Source organism: Lynx rufus, unplaced genomic scaffold (genome assembly GCF_022079265.1).
Source record: "Lynx rufus isolate CCGP_SWC_20201006 ecotype Redwood Valley unplaced genomic scaffold, mLynRuf1.p SCAF_15, whole genome shotgun sequence".
In the NCBI taxonomy this organism is placed as follows: domain Eukaryota; kingdom Metazoa; phylum Chordata; class Mammalia; order Carnivora; family Felidae; genus Lynx; species Lynx rufus.
The window spans coordinates 36,450,552-36,467,449 of NW_025814829.1; the positions used below are offsets into that span (position 1 = coordinate 36,450,552).

The 16,898-nt window shown below is 36.9% G+C and overlaps 1 protein-coding gene across 1 annotated transcript in view; it reads left to right on the top strand.

Annotated features, from left to right (window-relative positions):
• XPR1 (xenotropic and polytropic retrovirus receptor 1) overlaps window positions 1-16,898 on the top strand; it is a 212,720-nt gene that overhangs the window by 164,605 nt on the left and 31,217 nt on the right. The window contains exons 10-11 of the mRNA XM_047076861.1: window positions 3,798-3,969; window positions 5,136-5,330. Coding sequence (XP_046932817.1) covers window positions 3,798-3,969; window positions 5,136-5,330 — 367 coding nt within the window. The remainder of the gene's footprint in view (window positions 1-3,797; window positions 3,970-5,135; window positions 5,331-16,898) is intronic.

Sequence of the window (16,898 nt, forward strand, 5' to 3'; positions counted from 1 at the left end):
GCATTTTAACATTAAGTGACCTGTTGACTTATTTTAATGCAAATCTTACTGAAAAAATTTACCCTGAGACTTATTTCTAGTGTTAAAAATATTTTGTTTCTCTGATACAGCTTTTTTAATAGCCTCATCATTAAGTAAAAGTACATTTCCTTCTTCAATTTTTAACAAATGGAAAAGAACATGTATCATTTGGCCATAGTGGTACGCACTGGATGCTGTTTATATCCATATTTAAATTTGAATCTATGGAATTTATATGCTATACGCCTCCTTCAAAAAAGCTAAAAAAATTCTTATTAGAAATTTATTTAGGGGTGCCTGGATGGCTCAGTCAGTTAAGCGTCTGACTCTTGATTTCACAGTGTGTGGCTTCAACTTTGGGCTCTACACTGTCAGAGTGGAACCTGCTTGGGATTCTTTCTCTTCTTTCCCTCCTCACTGTCCCTCTCAAAATAAATAAACTTAAAAAAATTTTTTTAAAGAAATTTATTTATTTTGATACTTAAATGTCAAATTAGGTACAGTTTATTTGTATTATTAGGTCATAAATCTCTGTAGATCTATATTTGCCCTAATTGGAAGTCCAATTGGGAAACATAAGCAATGCCTCAGATTTTCTAAACAAAAATACCAATCAGTTCTTCTAGAAGACTACTTAAAGTTTTCAAATTAAAGTCCTTTCGTATATAATTGGGGAATTGATTTTTTCAATATTTTCTTTGGTTTTATAGTAAAATTTTTACATATGTCTCTACTATGATTACAGAGAGATAGTCTGTTTTAATAATGCACTGTTCTGGACATTTTATATGTGTTCATTTATTTCATCCTTTTAATAACCATGAGGTTGGAGCTGCTATTAATCCACATTGTATAAATGAGGAAACCCAAGTTCAGAGGAGTTAAATACACAGCCAGTAAGTAATGGAGATGAAATGTGAGCCCAGGCAGTCTGATTCCATAATCTGTACTCCTGACCACTACCATTTAACAATTAAACCTGGGGGCGCCTGGGTGGCGCAGTCGGTTAAGCGTCCGACTTCAGCCAGGTCACGATCTCACGGTCCGTGAGTTCGAGCCCCGCGTCAGGCTCTGGGCTGATGGCTCGGAGCCTGGAGCCTGTTTCCGATTCTGTGTCTCCCTCTCTCTCTGCCCCTCCCCCATTCATGCTCTGTCTCTCTCCCAAAAATAAATAAACGTTGAAAAAAAAAAAAATTAACAATTAAACCTGGTAGTCACTTTATTTAAGATACTTAACTTTGATCTAGTAGTTCAAACTAATAAATATATTTTATATAAAAATTGAAAGAGTGTGATTATTCACAAGCCTCTAAAAGCAGAAATTAAACTTCATCTTCTTTAATATTTATCGGCATTAACTTAGAAAATGATGTTAGTTAATATCCTTTCTAATAACTTATTAATGGCTTTTTTGTGTATGTGAGTAAAACGTCAGATATTTTGAATTGTCTGTAGCTTTCTTAATACTGTTACTCAGTGAGTCATTGTCATTTTAAGCAAAATCACAACAATGTAGAAGTTGAAAGACCTTAGCCACAATAAGAAAAGAAAGAATTCTCACTCAAGAAGGGGAATTCAGATAAATTTAAGATGAATTTGACTATGTGTAAACATCAGGGAATTCAGTATGAACTCAGCCCTACCCTGTCTCTGATGCAGCTACTCCCTCTCTCCCTTCTTTGTATTTCTAGGGTATTTTGCATGTTTATCTGTAATAGCACTTACTACACAGTGCTGTCGCTATTTCCTTAGGTATATATTTGCTCAACCAGACTGTGGGTCTTTGACAGAAGAAACTGTTTTATTTATCTCTGTACTTCCACAGTGCCTGACATGTGTTAAATGCTGAATGACTATAATTATATTCCTTCCTTTATTAGTTGTATTATACCAACATTTACTACTCCCTCCTCTTCCTTTTTCCATCTGCTCTCTTCTATAAATTTTCCCTTCCTTCCAGTTTCTATTTTCATGCCACTCCCTTTCGTAGTCCCATTTCCCCTTTTCTTATTTAATGCATTCTCTTCCTCCTCTGCTCATATGGAGGTTTACTCTCTTAGCTAGCTTTTGAGGCTGAATTTGGCAGATTATGAGAGTAATGGTAGTCTGTCTCATGTCCATGAGAAATAAGAAAATTGCCCTCGGCTGTAATTTTCACAAAAGTCCACGACTAGAGATTGAGTTAGACTTCCTGATCCTTTTGGTGTTATGTTCTGAACTCTTGTTTGTCTCTTTGAATTTTTAAAGTCCACTCTGCACCCCACAGTTTCTTAAAATACTCTATAAACTGGCATCAGAACCTTTTCATGAATAAATGACTAACATCTCAACCACTAAGCCCCCAGTTCTCACTCCGCCCCCACCCCCTACCAAAAAGAGTTCGCTGTATCTAGACCTTATGGTTGCAAACGATATAACTTGTCTCTCAGGCTTATTGCAAACTTATTGAAAGAGCAAGAGACTGATCACAAAACTGAGCCATGGCCTCAAAATATATCCGCTCTAGAAAATATCACAAAGCCTGCACTAGGTCCTGCAGATACCTGATCTAACGTCCAAAGCCCCAAGGCAATACCTGTCATAGATACTTGATATCTAGGATGGATTCATAATGTAGCCATTTATCTCCCTCAAATAATAAAGAGAAGTGTTTAGAGGTAGAATAGAAAGAACCAGCCAAGTCTGAGGGGAGAGAGCCATTAGTTTTCATGCTGAATATGTCTGCTAAATGAATATAGCTAGATGGCAGGAGAGCTATAGAGTTAGACTCATTTTCTCAAAACTGCTGCTTAGTCAAAATTCCTTGTTTTAGGAGTTCATTTTTAGCTTTTAAGATAGAAAGGGTCTGACAGGGCGAGGATTAAAGCTGCCTTAATTCCATCTTCAATTTTCTCAGGGCATCTCAAGGCATTCTGCACTATTGGAGCCTGTTTCGGATGATTACGTTAGTATCTATCCATCCTCTCTCTGCAATGCCAGGAGATTTCCCTTTGCAGTGGTAAACAGTCTTCCACAGAATAGGTCAGGATGAGTTTGTTGTAGGTCCTCTGTAAAATGGGGATATGAATAGTGCCAAGCTCATAGAATTGTTATAGTTAGTGGACTATGAAAAAAGCATTTTGAGAAAAATATGCAGCATGGATTAGTGCTCAGTACATTTAATCTGAATTCATTTAACATTATTTTTATAATAGTCGGGTGTGAGCTTATTTTTGTGGCATCATTTCAAGACAAATACAATTATTACCATGGCATTAGTGAAATTGACTTCAGTGAGAGAACGGGCAGGCATGCTTCAGCTGTTGCACATCCTTCCCTCCCTATCCCTTGTAGGCAAAGAAGAGCTTTCTATTCAGGTAGCAAAGCTCTCATCCCAGTTAAGAAGGAGGATATTCCAGAAATTATTATAGAGCATGCGTCTCTAGCACAATTTACCCTAGAGCCCTAACACTACACATCCTCTCAGTGCTTCTCCCTTCTGCTGCTCTCTGCTTTCAGCTTCAACTCTTTCCACCCTCTCTGCTTTCTGTTTTCTAACTGTAGCTATTCCTGTCTTCACCCCACTTAAATTTCCTTTCTTAGTTATCTATTCAACTCATTCCGTTCACTACTAATTCTCAACCTAGCCACTGTTGCCAGGTCCCTGTGTTTGTGATTGGCTCATTGGTTTCCATTTTATCAGCTAAAGTAATCATGCTGCATGGTCAGACAAGAATTAGAGAAATTTAATATGAACTTTCTTGTTTCTGTGTTTTTTTATTTTTTTCTTTCTCCAGTTTCGAGTATTTACAGCCCCCTTCCATAAAGTAGGCTTTGCTGATTTCTGGCTGGCCGATCAGCTGAACAGCCTGTCAGTGATATTGATGGACCTGGAATATATGATCTGCTTCTACAGTTTTGAGCTCAGATGGGATGAAAGTGGGGGCCTATTGCCAAATAATTCAGAAGGTAGGGTATGAATGTGCATCCATACCTCTGAACTGCCAGTGTAAACCAAGAAATATTGGGAATGATAACTAAGAAATGTAAGATCACGGTGAAAACTCATCCAATAATACAAACTTAATTAAATGTACTTGGCACTCTTTTAGCAATCTCTTTATCTGATACAATTTGGCTCTTAAATTAAATGTTAGGATTTCAGTCATCCATTTGCCAAGAGATTTGCAACTTACACTTAAGGAATTCTAAAACTTAGAAAAAAAAGAAAAGTAAAAATTTCTAGTATATTGGTAGTTATATCACAGATGCTTTAGTGCCGACAGTTTCCATCACAGTATTGCTTTATAATGATCAAAAATACTTGAGTATTTAGACTTAGATCAAGGGCTTTGAGAAAGTCATTGTAGATCGTTTTTAATTCTTACTGAGGATCTTGGGGTGTTTTTTTTCTGGTTCTTTTTCCCACTCTTGGTGTATGCCAGGAGTTCGAGTTATTAAGGAATTTTGCCTTAATGACAAAGACCAAATTTAGACAGATTATGTAACATCTGACTAGCAAAAAGCTAATGAAGCCAGTGGCAACACATATTCATTGATTGCTAGCAGACCACAACTTTGTTGTAGGTTGATCCCACTATAACGCATTCCCAGAATTTGAAGAAAAATGTATTTACCAACTTCATTCTTCTCATTTAAAAATATAAACTCTGCTCTTCATTAGAAAGTAGGCTAATGAGGTACATTTTCTACCTATTGTGATATAGCAGTTTGGAATTCATGGAATTAACTAGAGTCACTAGTGGCATTTGTATGTTTTCCAAGTATTTCAGATTACAGAGTAAGTTTTCTTTCCTTTGATTACTGTACTCATCTTCTAATTTTCTTACAGTTTTACCACATTCCAAAGAAAACGATTCCAGAACAGGTTGTCAGAAATCTGGGAGGGCAGATTTTCCCCCATTGGTCCACCCTATATATTTACCTTCCTTTTTTGGCTTTCATCGCTCATGAAAAGTTTGAGAATATAGTAGTTACAAAGAAGAAAGTGATTCAGAAACCAGGCTTCTTGCTTTTATGGACTTGAGAGTGGTTACAATATATAACAAAATGATGTGAACAAGTTACATGTCTTTTTTTTTAATAATAATTCTTCTTCTTTGAAATCTGCACAGAACCAGAAATTTGCCACAAATATTCGTATGGTGTGCGGGCCATCGTTCAGTGCATTCCTGCTTGGCTTCGCTTCATCCAGTGCCTGCGCCGCTACCGAGACACAAAAAGGGCCTTTCCTCATTTAGTTAATGCTGGGAAATACTCAACAACTTTCTTCACGGTGACGTTCGCAGCCCTTTACAGCACTCACAAAGGTATTCTACGATTGACTGTGAAGAGATTTTTCAAAACCTGGGTTTTTACTACTGACATCTGCTTCTTACTCTGGTTCCTTTTCCATTTATCATGCTCTTTTTTCCCACTGAAGTTCCAGTCCCCTCAGCTATACCATTTTGTTCTTGAATACAATTTGAGTCTCATTCCAGCATTTAATAACAAGTACCGTCAAAAAGTCATCCAGAATAGGAAGGATTTTGTGATATGTGAAACCCTGAATTATGTTCAGTGTGTTCTATCTTAGACACCTTGGGCTTTCCTTTGTTGTTGGTTTTTTGTTTTGTTTTGGTTTGGTTTTGGTTTTTTAGCCTTCTTGTTCATTAATGAGGTTGGAAAATGCTAGGTGAAAAAGATTCCCTCTGGCAATCATGTATATTTTTAATCGCTTTCCTTCACCAAGTAGTAAGGATTGTTTCCAGCCCATTTAACTGCAAATTGAGTTCTCTGATCTCTCTAGTTTCTTATCTCCATAGCAACCAGTTATTACTTGAGACTGCTCTTCTGTTGAGAGGAGAAAAAAGCTTTTAGGTTCTGAGCCACATGCAGTCAGTCCTTTTGAATTTTTAACCTTTTTCCAAGAACTGTCAATCAAAGATCTTGCTTCCTTTTACTAAAATGCATTCCATCTTTGTCTTTTTAAATCAGTATCAGCCCACACCTTAGAGGCTGGGTGGTAAAGAAATGTTACTTATTGAAATTATTGTAATTATTTTTAAATACTTAAGTAAATTTTTTTCAGTGACTTTTTTCTTAATTGAGACACTGTATTTTAGGAGCCTGAGCTAGTACCTCTTGGCTACTTATCTAAAAAGTATGTCTGATGGTCTTGAAAGGTTGGAGCAGTGGTTTTTTTGTGAGGCTTGCAGTTTGGTCCAGTAGAACACTTTATAACATACTTCCACTTTTAGCAGTAGATTCTGCAATTACAGTAATATTGATAATGCAGCCAATAATTTTATCACTACGTAGGCACTCTTGTTAAATGATATAATTTAACTAAGTGCCTCAGTGAAGGAAACACATCCTCAAAGCTCCCGTAATTTTAACTCCTGCTGAGGAATGCTGTTCTTTAGTCTGGGCATGCATCATGATTCACAAGGTTGTGATTAGAGAATTTATAAGTCAGGCAATGGATTTGATACATGGTACCCTATGCCTTAAGAACCCTTTACTTTTCTCCCATCCTGGGTAACAGTGGTTTGGGGTTGAATATTTTAGGACATAACATATCTTTAACTATACTGGTACTCTTCAGTATGAAGCTGAAAATCTGAATTCCTCAAACCTGCACTGGCTTCACATTTAATAACCTAAAGCTAGAAGCAGTGGTTTGGATGGTATTGTGGTCGTCAGACTTTCTCTTTCTTTTTTTTTTTTTTTTTTTTGGCTCATGTATCCCTTTAAAGAATGTTTAAAACTATATTATATCATTTTTATTTTATTATTTTAAACTATTATTTAAACTGTATTTTCTGACATTTTAAAATTTACATCTGAAATTTTTCATCTTAAGGTTAAATAATTTTTAAAAATGTAGTTTACAGTGTGTTTATAATTTTTTTTAATGTTTATTTATTTTGAGAGAGAGAGATAGAGCATGAGTGGGGAGGGGCAGAGAGAGAGGGAAACACAGAATATGAAGAAGCCTCCAGCCTCGCCTCTAAGCTGTCAGCACAGAGTCGGGTGCAGGGCTTGAACTCATGAACTGTGAGATCATGACCTGAGCCTAAGGTCATTCAACCGACTGAGCCACCCAGGTGCCCCCCTTCCCCCCCCCCCCCCGGCTTATTATTTTTTTTTACAGTGTATTTTAAATATTCACATTTTAAAACAAAACTGCTGAAGTGTTTCTACTAAATGTGTCCAAGTAATCTAAATACAAAAGCATGATACTCACCATGATTTGTATTTTTATGTTTTAATGACTTTTGTCTGATACATATATATGTAAATTGAAATTAAGTTATTACCTATTACTAGAAGATGCTAAGAGATTTTTCTGTGTTGTAATTATAACTGGCCAAAGTAATGTTACAGATACGTTATAAATTTTAATAATTATCACATAGACATTTCTTATTGAGATAAATCTATATTATTCTGTTCCATTTTGCAGTTTTTGTATAGGGAAGCTCTGAGAAACCTTGTTAAATAGCTGTATACATGAGGATAGAAGTTTAATTGTTAGAGCATCGCTAAGTTTTCTAGACAGATCCTCAGTTATATACCAAAAAATATGCACAGTAGTCCATCATCAGTAATTATTTTTGTTAATCTATCAGGTTTTCTTATTGAAAGCAAAAAGTTAAAAATAAACTGAAGGAAGTAAAATATTAAACATAAACTAAATGAAAAAAGGATTTGTTAACCGTTAGAATCATTCTCTTTCTTTGTTTATGGACAGTCAGTATCTTATGACATTGTTTAAATGGTGTTGTTTTTTAATCTTGGTAGTGCAGATTACACTCATCCAGTTTATAGAGATTATCTGCCATATCCCCTAATTGGAAAACCAGTCACCCAAATTAGAAAAAGTTTTGACTTAAATTAACATGTTTATAGACACCCCTGTGTAAACATCTCAATTCGAATTCTGAGTTGGGTAGGTAGATGAATGGGTAGCTGGGTGCATAGATAGGCAAATAGAATAAACATGCATTCAGTAAACATTACTGAGAATATCAGTTGTGCTAGGCACTAAAAATGGAGCAACAAACAAAGTAACATTCTAGCCCTTAAAAACTTATGATCTAGTAGGGGAAGTAGGTAAAAGGCATTAATTGGTTGCACAACAGTGTGAACATGCTTAAAACTTTTGAAAGGTATGCTTAGAAGTGGTTAAGATGGTAAATTTTGTGCTATGTGTTTTGACCACAATAGGAAAAAAAGACATTAAAATAAGCAGGGGACCATAATAGCCTACAGACAGCATAAGTCCCAATCCGGCCCCCAGTAGAGACTTCCCAGAGGTAATAGTTAAACTATTTTATTGTTTATGTGAAGGAGAATTCCAGTTATCCCATTATGTGTTTTGCCCAAGGCTGTGTAATTTGTGAGTGGTGGAAGTGTTGCTGTTTCCCACTTCTGTTCTTCTTTGCCTAGGGCTTCCTCTTGTCCCCTCAGGCAGAACCACACCTTTTAAGTGGAGATAATAGTATCTCTTCTGTTTACTTCACAAATTTGTTGTAATGATTAAATAAGGTGTAGTGTACATGGAATCACCTTATAAACTCTAACGTGCTACACAAATGGAATTTATCATTAAATGAAATACAATTCTCTTTGCTGTCTAGAGCTGGCATATGTGTGTCTTTCTTTATGGAAAATCTAAGAGAAACCCTTGTGATCCCTTCGGTAGGGGCGTTATAATGGACAAGTACCAATTAGGAATGTGTTTGGCTTCTTGTTCATGTAACACAGATGTTCACTCACTGAACTTGATTCAAGTCCCACCGTCAAATTTTTAAAAACCAAGCATTTTTTTTAGAGAGACCATTGGTTATATATCTTATCATAGCCATAAAATTAAAAAAAAAAAAAAAACCTTTGTATTGTTGATACATATTAAATATTTATATCACTAATTTTCTTTTTACCAAAAAGCATAAAACAGGGAAATTTGGCATTTAGTGATGATCAAAAGTAGAATTTGCTTTCTATTGTTTTGTTGGGCAATATTCCAAGAGGAAAAGTATCAGAAAACATACACTTTAAAAATAATCATTGAGCCAAAAGGATAGATTTTGTATGGTTAATGAGGTAGATCTTTTTCTATTGAATTTGTAAGTATTACCGTAAAGGATAAATTTTATGAGGAGAGGAAGGTGTAGAAGATGGTGAGGTATCCCTGTTCAGACTCAAGGATATGAGTCTTTTCAGAGAACTAGCCTACAAGAGTTACCATAGTAACTGCATTATTGGGGGTATTTTCAAGATTTTTTCAAAGGTTAGGTCTTATGATGAATGAAGGCACAAGTGTTACTTCTGTACCTAGAGTCATTTTTTTAAAGGTGAGGGAGGGGCTTAGACCGTTTTAGGGAGACTACTTATTATATTTCAGCTAGCTGTCACTTGCTATAATAAGAAGGAAACACATTTTAAACATTTCAGTGTATTTTATTTTCCATCATTAATTTTAGACACAAAGGAATTTAGCTAGCAGCCAATCTCCATATTTTAAGAAATCACATTTCATTACAAGCCTAAATTTAAAGCCAACTCCTACAAGTTTTTTTGTTGGAATTAGGATTGGAGGAGACAAGAAAGTGTTTTAAATGTTTTTTGTATGTCCTTGAGGTTTCTTGGCTTTGGCAAGAAAAAGCCTGTGGGAGGTACAATAATAGAAAAAGCCATTGTGTTATTTCTGACCCGTTGATGGGGAGAGAGCGCACTTCATTAGACTTTCTGTTTTTCATTTACAGTTTCCAACATTCTAAAATATTCATAAATTCTTAGTGGATTTTGCTCTTTTGCTCTTCTCTGAATATACAGAAGAAAAAAAAACCTTACTTTAAAAATACTTAATATTTTACTTTAGACTTTTTATTAGCATTTGCTAACACGCATTTGCTATTAGATTTTTAAAAATACTTATGTTTGTTTGCTTGGTTGTTTTGCAGTACCAGTTCCCATCCAGACCCCTTCTTGTTTAACATTCTGTAAGGGGTGCTGTGCCCCCTAATGAGGATTCCTCAGCAGTAGTTCAGTGCCTTCAGAGCAAATAAGCATTTCATTGTTTTGAGTGGGCACACATAGTCCTGAAGTGCTTCCTCTCTGGGGTATGGCCAATATGTAACTGTTTTTACCCTGAATAATAGGCTGCTTTGCCAGACTTTCCAAATTTTAGTCTTGTTATAATAGAAACACCAATTTTTTAAAAATTCTCTAGGGAAACTTTTGTTTCATTAACTTAAAAAAAATTTTTTTTTTAATTTTTTTTTTTTTTTTTTTTTTGAGAGAGAGAAAGACAGAGTGCAAGCTGGGGAGGAGCAAAGAGAAGGGGAGACAGAATCCGAAGCCGACTCTAGGCTCCAGGCTTCAGCACAGAGCCTAATGGGGGCCTCAAACTCACAAACTGGGAGATCATGACCTGAGCTGAAGTTGGACGCTCAACCAACCAAGCCACTCAGGCACCCCTCATTAACTTTTTTTTTTTTTTTTAATTTTTTTTTTTTAACGTTTATTTTTGACACAGAGAGAGACAGAGCATGAACGGGGGAGGGTCAGAGAGAGAGGGAGACACAGAATCCGAAACAGGCTCCAGACTCTGAGCAGTCAGCACAGAGCCCGACGCGGGGCTCGAACTCACGGACCGCGAGATCGTGACCTGAGCCGAAGTCGGGCGCTTAACCGACTGAGCCACCCAGGCGCCCCTCATTAACTTTTTTTTTAAACACACACACAAAATATTTAAAAACAATGCATTTAGGGTGCCTGGGTGGCTCAGTCAGTCAAGTGTCCAACTTGGTTTCAGCTCAGGTCATGATCTCGCGGTTTTGTGGATTCAAGCCCCACATCAGGCTCTGCACTAGTAGCACAGAGCCTGCTTGGGATTCTCTCTCTCTCCCTCTCTTTCTGCCCCTCCCCCATTTGCGCTGTCTCTCTCTCTCTCAAAAAATAAATAAAAACTAAAAAAAAATTAAAAAGAAAACAATGCATTTGAATAAATGCTTTCACCTTTTTTTTTTTTTTTTTTTTAATGTTTGTTTATTCTTGAGACAGAGACAGAGAGTGAACAGGGGAGGAGCAGAGAGAGAGGGATACATAGAAACTGAAACAGGCTCCAGGCTCTGAGCTGTCAGCACAGAGCCCGACACGGGGCTTGAACCCACGAATTGTGAGATCATGACCTGAGCCGAAGTCAGATGCTTAACTGACTGAGCCACCCAGGCGCCCCTAAATGCTTTCACTTTTGACTTACTGTTGAAATAGCTCAAATCTTTAACCCTTTTGAAATTTGATATATTTGGCTGTAATTCCTCTAGCCTAACTAATGCAGACAAGAAATAGATTTTTTTTAAAGGATTCATTATTTGTCAATATTGGCTTAAATTCTGCCAGTGCTAAAATCAAATGTGATATTGTTTGTTTCTGATTATTAATTTGACTTTAGAAATATTTCTTGAGTAGCTTTTATCTACTTGGCATTGTGCTAATTTTAAATGGTTTTATAAATATTATACCAACAATCCCATTTATATTTCACCTTAAATTGCTTTGCTTTAAAAGTATTAATTACAGGGGCGCCTGGGTGGCGCAGTCGGTTAAGCGTCCGACTTCAGCCAGGTCACGATCTCGCGGTCCGTGAGTTCGAGCCCCGCGTCGGGCTCTGAGCTGACGGCTCAGAGCCTGGAGCCTGCTTCCGATTCTGTGTCTCCCTCTCTCTCTGCCCCTCCTCAGTTCATGCTCTGTCTCTCTCTGTCCCAAAAATAAATAAACGTTAAAAATTTAAAAAAAAAAAAAAAAAAAAAAAAGTATTAATTACAGCTTTGAATAAATTACATTTCCTTTGTATCTTCTTTGTCATGTCAAAAAAAAAAAAAAAACTTAAAAAAATAGTACATATCCTTATACCCTGAGATCATTTTTGTCGTCTTTTCAGTAGTCACCTTACACCTCTGTAGTCTACCATACAACTGGTAGATATAGTTTGTTAGCATTTCTGTATAAATTATGTTGTTTTGAAATACTCAAGCACAAAGTTTAAAGTTTAGAAATAACCTGTGTATTTCTTAGAAACAAGGAGAGAACTCTGTGATGCTTAAATTTAAGAAGTTGAACAGTATGAATTCAACTTATGGAACAATTTTACCTAACGGGAAAGGAATTTAAAGACAATTGCTTGCAAACAGAATTTTAAATTTTCATTTCAATTTATTATGTATAATTGTACATGAGAATATTGGTGGAAAGTATACACATCAATGAAAGTTATTGTGTCTAGACATTTTCAGCAGAAAGAAAAGAATAGGAAAAAATGAATAGGCAAATATAAAGGCTTAAGTAGTAGATTATATATGAATGAATCTCTTTGCTTCAGAGTTTTATAGTATAATACAGTAAGTATACTAATTACCTATTGATACATCATAATTCGCCCCAGAACTCAGTAGCTTAAAACAGCAGTAATTTATTCTCATTTATGCATCTGTGGGTCAGCTGGGAATTGGTGGAACTAGGCTGGACGTGGCTGGGTAGCTCTGTTTTAGGCAACTGTTCCTGCTGGGCTTTTGACTTTTCCCTACATGTTTGGTTTTTGTCTGTTATACATGTTTCACCATGGAGCCCCAACTAAAGGGACAGTACTTACCCCAAGGAAACTCTTCCCATGGTACTAGCAGAAACAGTTTGTACTGCATACACATTTTAAGCATCTGCTTTCTTCATAGCTGCTAACCTCCTACTGGCTTAAGCAAGTCACATGTCTAGGCCCAAAGGAAGTCTGCCCATCCTGAAGCCATTATTAAACCCAACATCTATGGGGCAAGAATCATGAGAGAAGAGTGTTGGGGAGAATGAATACTTTTAAACTATAACCTAATCTGACACAAATCAATTTTAACTAATTTTTTAATTGGAAAAGGATATAAACAGATAATTTTGTAGGGTAATTAAGCATAGCTAATAAACATATGAAAAATGTTCTCCTTTACTGGTTGCAAAAGAAATGAAAATTGAAATATTTAATCAAAGAAGTGATGATGCTTATTGCTATCAAGGATGTGGAGAGATGAACACTCATTCTGTTGATAGAGTATAAATTGGTAAGCAATTTGGTAATCCTACCAGGAGTCTTAAAATCATTCATACTTTTTGAACTAGTAAGTCCCTTTCCATAACTTTTTCTAAGGAAATAATTAGAGAAGTGGCTAGAAGTTAACTTATGTTTACACCATTATAAAGTAAAGAACTGAAATAATCTAATAAATGTCCATCAATAGGAATATAATATGGTACGTAGAATATTATATAGTAGCTTGTCAAAAGTAATGCAAAGCACCTACAAACAGTAGATGAAGAATAATGATATTATTAAAAGGTAATATTTATTGAATATTTCTGTGGGCCAAACAGTCTTTTAAGCATTTAACATGTATTAACTCATTTAATCCTCACAGCAGCCCTGTGAGGTATTAGAATCAGAGCTGGATGTAATTAAAGTGGCGAAAGCACATTTTATTCAGGAAGTTTTGAAGTAGAGGAAAAGAGATCTCAGTAGAGAGGTAGGCTCAATTCTGAATATAGAACAGACAAATGGGGATTTATAGCCAAGAAGAAGGGTCAGTGGTTGGAAAATTACTAAAAGGAAACATCAGGGGTGAGGGACGATTCTGGTTAAACTGACTTGACAGGAGGATTCTTGCTAAAAGGAAGACCAGAGTGATTAGATGAAGGGTAGAGGATAAAGAATTTTGGTAACTAGAATGATCAGATATTGAGGATAAGGGGTTCTCTCTAAAATGGCTTAGTGAGATTCTTGCTACAACTAAGTGACATAGGCTTGACAAGAACAGACACCAAGTTTGAGGCCTAGAGAGCTTGGAGGAGCCTAACTAGAGTTAGGTTAGGGAGTGCATCTTTGTCAGAGGTAAGCACTTGTCATTTTACAGGTGAAGAAATTGAAAACAGAGAGACTAAGTTACTTGCCAAAGTCCTACATCTGTAAAGTGGAGGAACCCAGGTTATGAATCTTAATAAAACAGTGTAGCCCCCAAAATCAAGTAGCTGTTCAGTGACAAAGCTAGACTTCATACCCAGTGATTATTTTTAGTCTGTCATACTGCCTTCTAAGTTTATAGAATGCTCTGAGCTCTTCCCAAATGTTAAACTTGTGGTAAGCAAAGAAAGATCAGATAGAACGGTGTGGTATTGCTACATGTTTCAAATAAATTTGTTTGAGAAAGCACAAAGCTACATTGGGAGAGAATAATTCAAGCAGTACTTTTAAGAGGATAGGCCCATTTTCTGATCCTTTCATCCTAATGGCCACCACATTCATGGAAAGCCAAAGACGTTGCCAGGAACAGGAGTCAAAGACATTTATTAGTAAGAGCAAAGTGGAGTCAGCCCAAATATGTAAGTAATTTCTCTGCCAGATAATTGAAAGTCATTCTTGAATTGGAAGGAAGCAAATACTAACATACTAGTGTTGTTTCAAGTGATAAGAAAATGTTTTAATATGAATAATTAGAGTTGTATTCTTTGTTAGGGTTTTAAAATTCACTTAAGAAATACCTGAAGGGTGCCTGGGTGGCTCAGTCGGATGAGTGTCTGACTCTTGATTTTGGCTCAGGTCATGATTTTGGCTCAGGTCATGATCCCAGGATCATGGGATCAAGCCCTGTGTTGCTCTCTGTGCTGAGCATGGAGGCTGCTTAAGATTCTCTCTCCCTCTCTCTGTCCCTCTCTCCCTCCGTTGTCTCTGTCCCTCTCCTCTCTCTCTCTCTTTCTCTCTCTCTCCCTTTTTCTCTCCCTCTCTCTCCCTCTTTCTCTCTCTTGCTCTCTCTCCTCCCCTCATCTTCCCTGCCCCTCTCTCTTGCTCATGCTGTGCCCTCTCAAATAAAAAAAAAAAAAAAGGCAAAGAAATACCTGTGGTAACAATTAGGTATTTGTTAAAGCTGGCTATTTTCTTTTTTAATTTTTTTGAATGTTTATTTATTTTTGAGAGAGAGACAGAGCACGAGCAGGGGAGGAGCAGAGGGAGAAGGAGACACAGAATCTGAAGCAGGCTCCAGGCTCTGAGCTGTCAGCACACAGCCTGATGCGGGGCTTGAACCCATAATTATACAGCAAGATCGTGACCTGAGCTGAAGTCGGGTGCTCAACCGACTGAGCCACCCAGACACCCAAAGCTGGCTGTTTTCTTGATATATATTGTTAAATAAGGAATGTTGCCAGCATGCTTCTTAGAATGTTGTGAACAAAATAGGAAAAGAAAGACTACTGGGGCGCCTGGGTGGCTCAGTCGGTTAAGCATCCGACTTCAACTCAGGTCATGATGTCTCAGCTTGTGAGTTGAAGCCCTGCGTTGGGCTCTGTGCTAACATCTCAGAGCCTGGAGCCTGCTTCGGACTCTGTGTCTCCCTCTCTCTCTGCCCCTCCCCTGCTCGCTTTCTGCCTCTCTTTCAAAAATAAATAAACATTAAAAAGAAAGTTTTTTTTTTTTTTAAAGAAAAGACTACTGAGCTAATGCTTAGTTTCATTGGTACTTTGAGGTATAAGATACAGTTTTCATGGAAATTTTTAAAGGAATTTTTCTTATATTGAAAGCAGTATTTTCTTCACATATTAAAAAAAAATAGGGCTGCTACTTAATAGGAGGGAAGATGAAGCATCTACCTAGTGTTTAAATATCACATGGATGTGTTTCCTCATGTAGTATTCTCAAGACTGCCTGTAAATACTTTTTAGTTGCTTCTGAATAATAACCGTAGGCATAATTTCTTTTAAAGCAGAATTGTATTGCTTGAAACTATTTTGTCTCTTCTCTCCTTAAAGGAAATGAACATCTACCAAACAAAGTGGAATACTGAAGCCTACTCAGTTTCATAGCTGGTGTAGAAATTACTGAATTACTGAGGAAATATGAACTGAAAGTCTAGGATCTGTTGTATAATCTTCTTTCCTTCTCAGTTATGAATACATAAACAGTCCATGACTTAAGATGGTTCAGTTTAAAGATTTTTCGACTTCCTGATGATGTGAGAATGATATTCCTTCAGTAGAAACCATACTTCATGTTTTGAATTTTAATCTTTTCCCAGGCTAGCAATGTGCAGTATGATACTCTTCATGATGCTGGGCTGTGGCAGCGGCCACAGCTCTCAGCCAGCCACGCAGTCACAGGGGTAAACAACCAACACATGGAAATGTTCTGTTTCTCACTTTCAGTAGAGTGTTCAGTCAGTTACATGAGATACCCAACACTGTGTTATAAAATAGGCTTTGTGTTAGATGGTTTTGCCCAACTGTAGGCTAATGCAAGTGTTCTGAACACAGTAGATTAGGTATATTGAACCCATTCTTGACTCGATATTTTCAACTTCTCATGGGTTTATTGGGATGTAACCCCATTGTAAATAGAGGAAGATCTATATGACTAAGTATACTTCCTTCCTCAAGAACTGAAAAAACTTGATATCTAAAATCAGTGTTTTTTAATCTTTCATTAAACCTTCTGTTGCAGAAAGTACAGTGTCTCCACCTCGAGAGCTACATCCATCTCTGCTCAATTTAATCAAGTCTTCTGACAGTAGGAATTTCAAAAGCACCATCTTAGTGAAAGGCACTATATTGTGCTGAGGGAGAGAATGTAGGCTTTACAGCTAAGTGGACTAAGACTAGGTTAACTTAGTCACTTGCTAATTATGTCACCCGGAGAAAGTGACTTAACTTCTTAGAGTTAGAGGTTATAAAATTGAGATAGGGGCGCCTGGGTGGCTCAGTCGATTGAGCTTCCAACTTCAGCTCAGGTCGTGATCTCACGGTCTGTGAGATCGAGCCCTGTGTCGGGCTCTGTGCTGACAGCTCAGAGCCTGGAGCCTCCT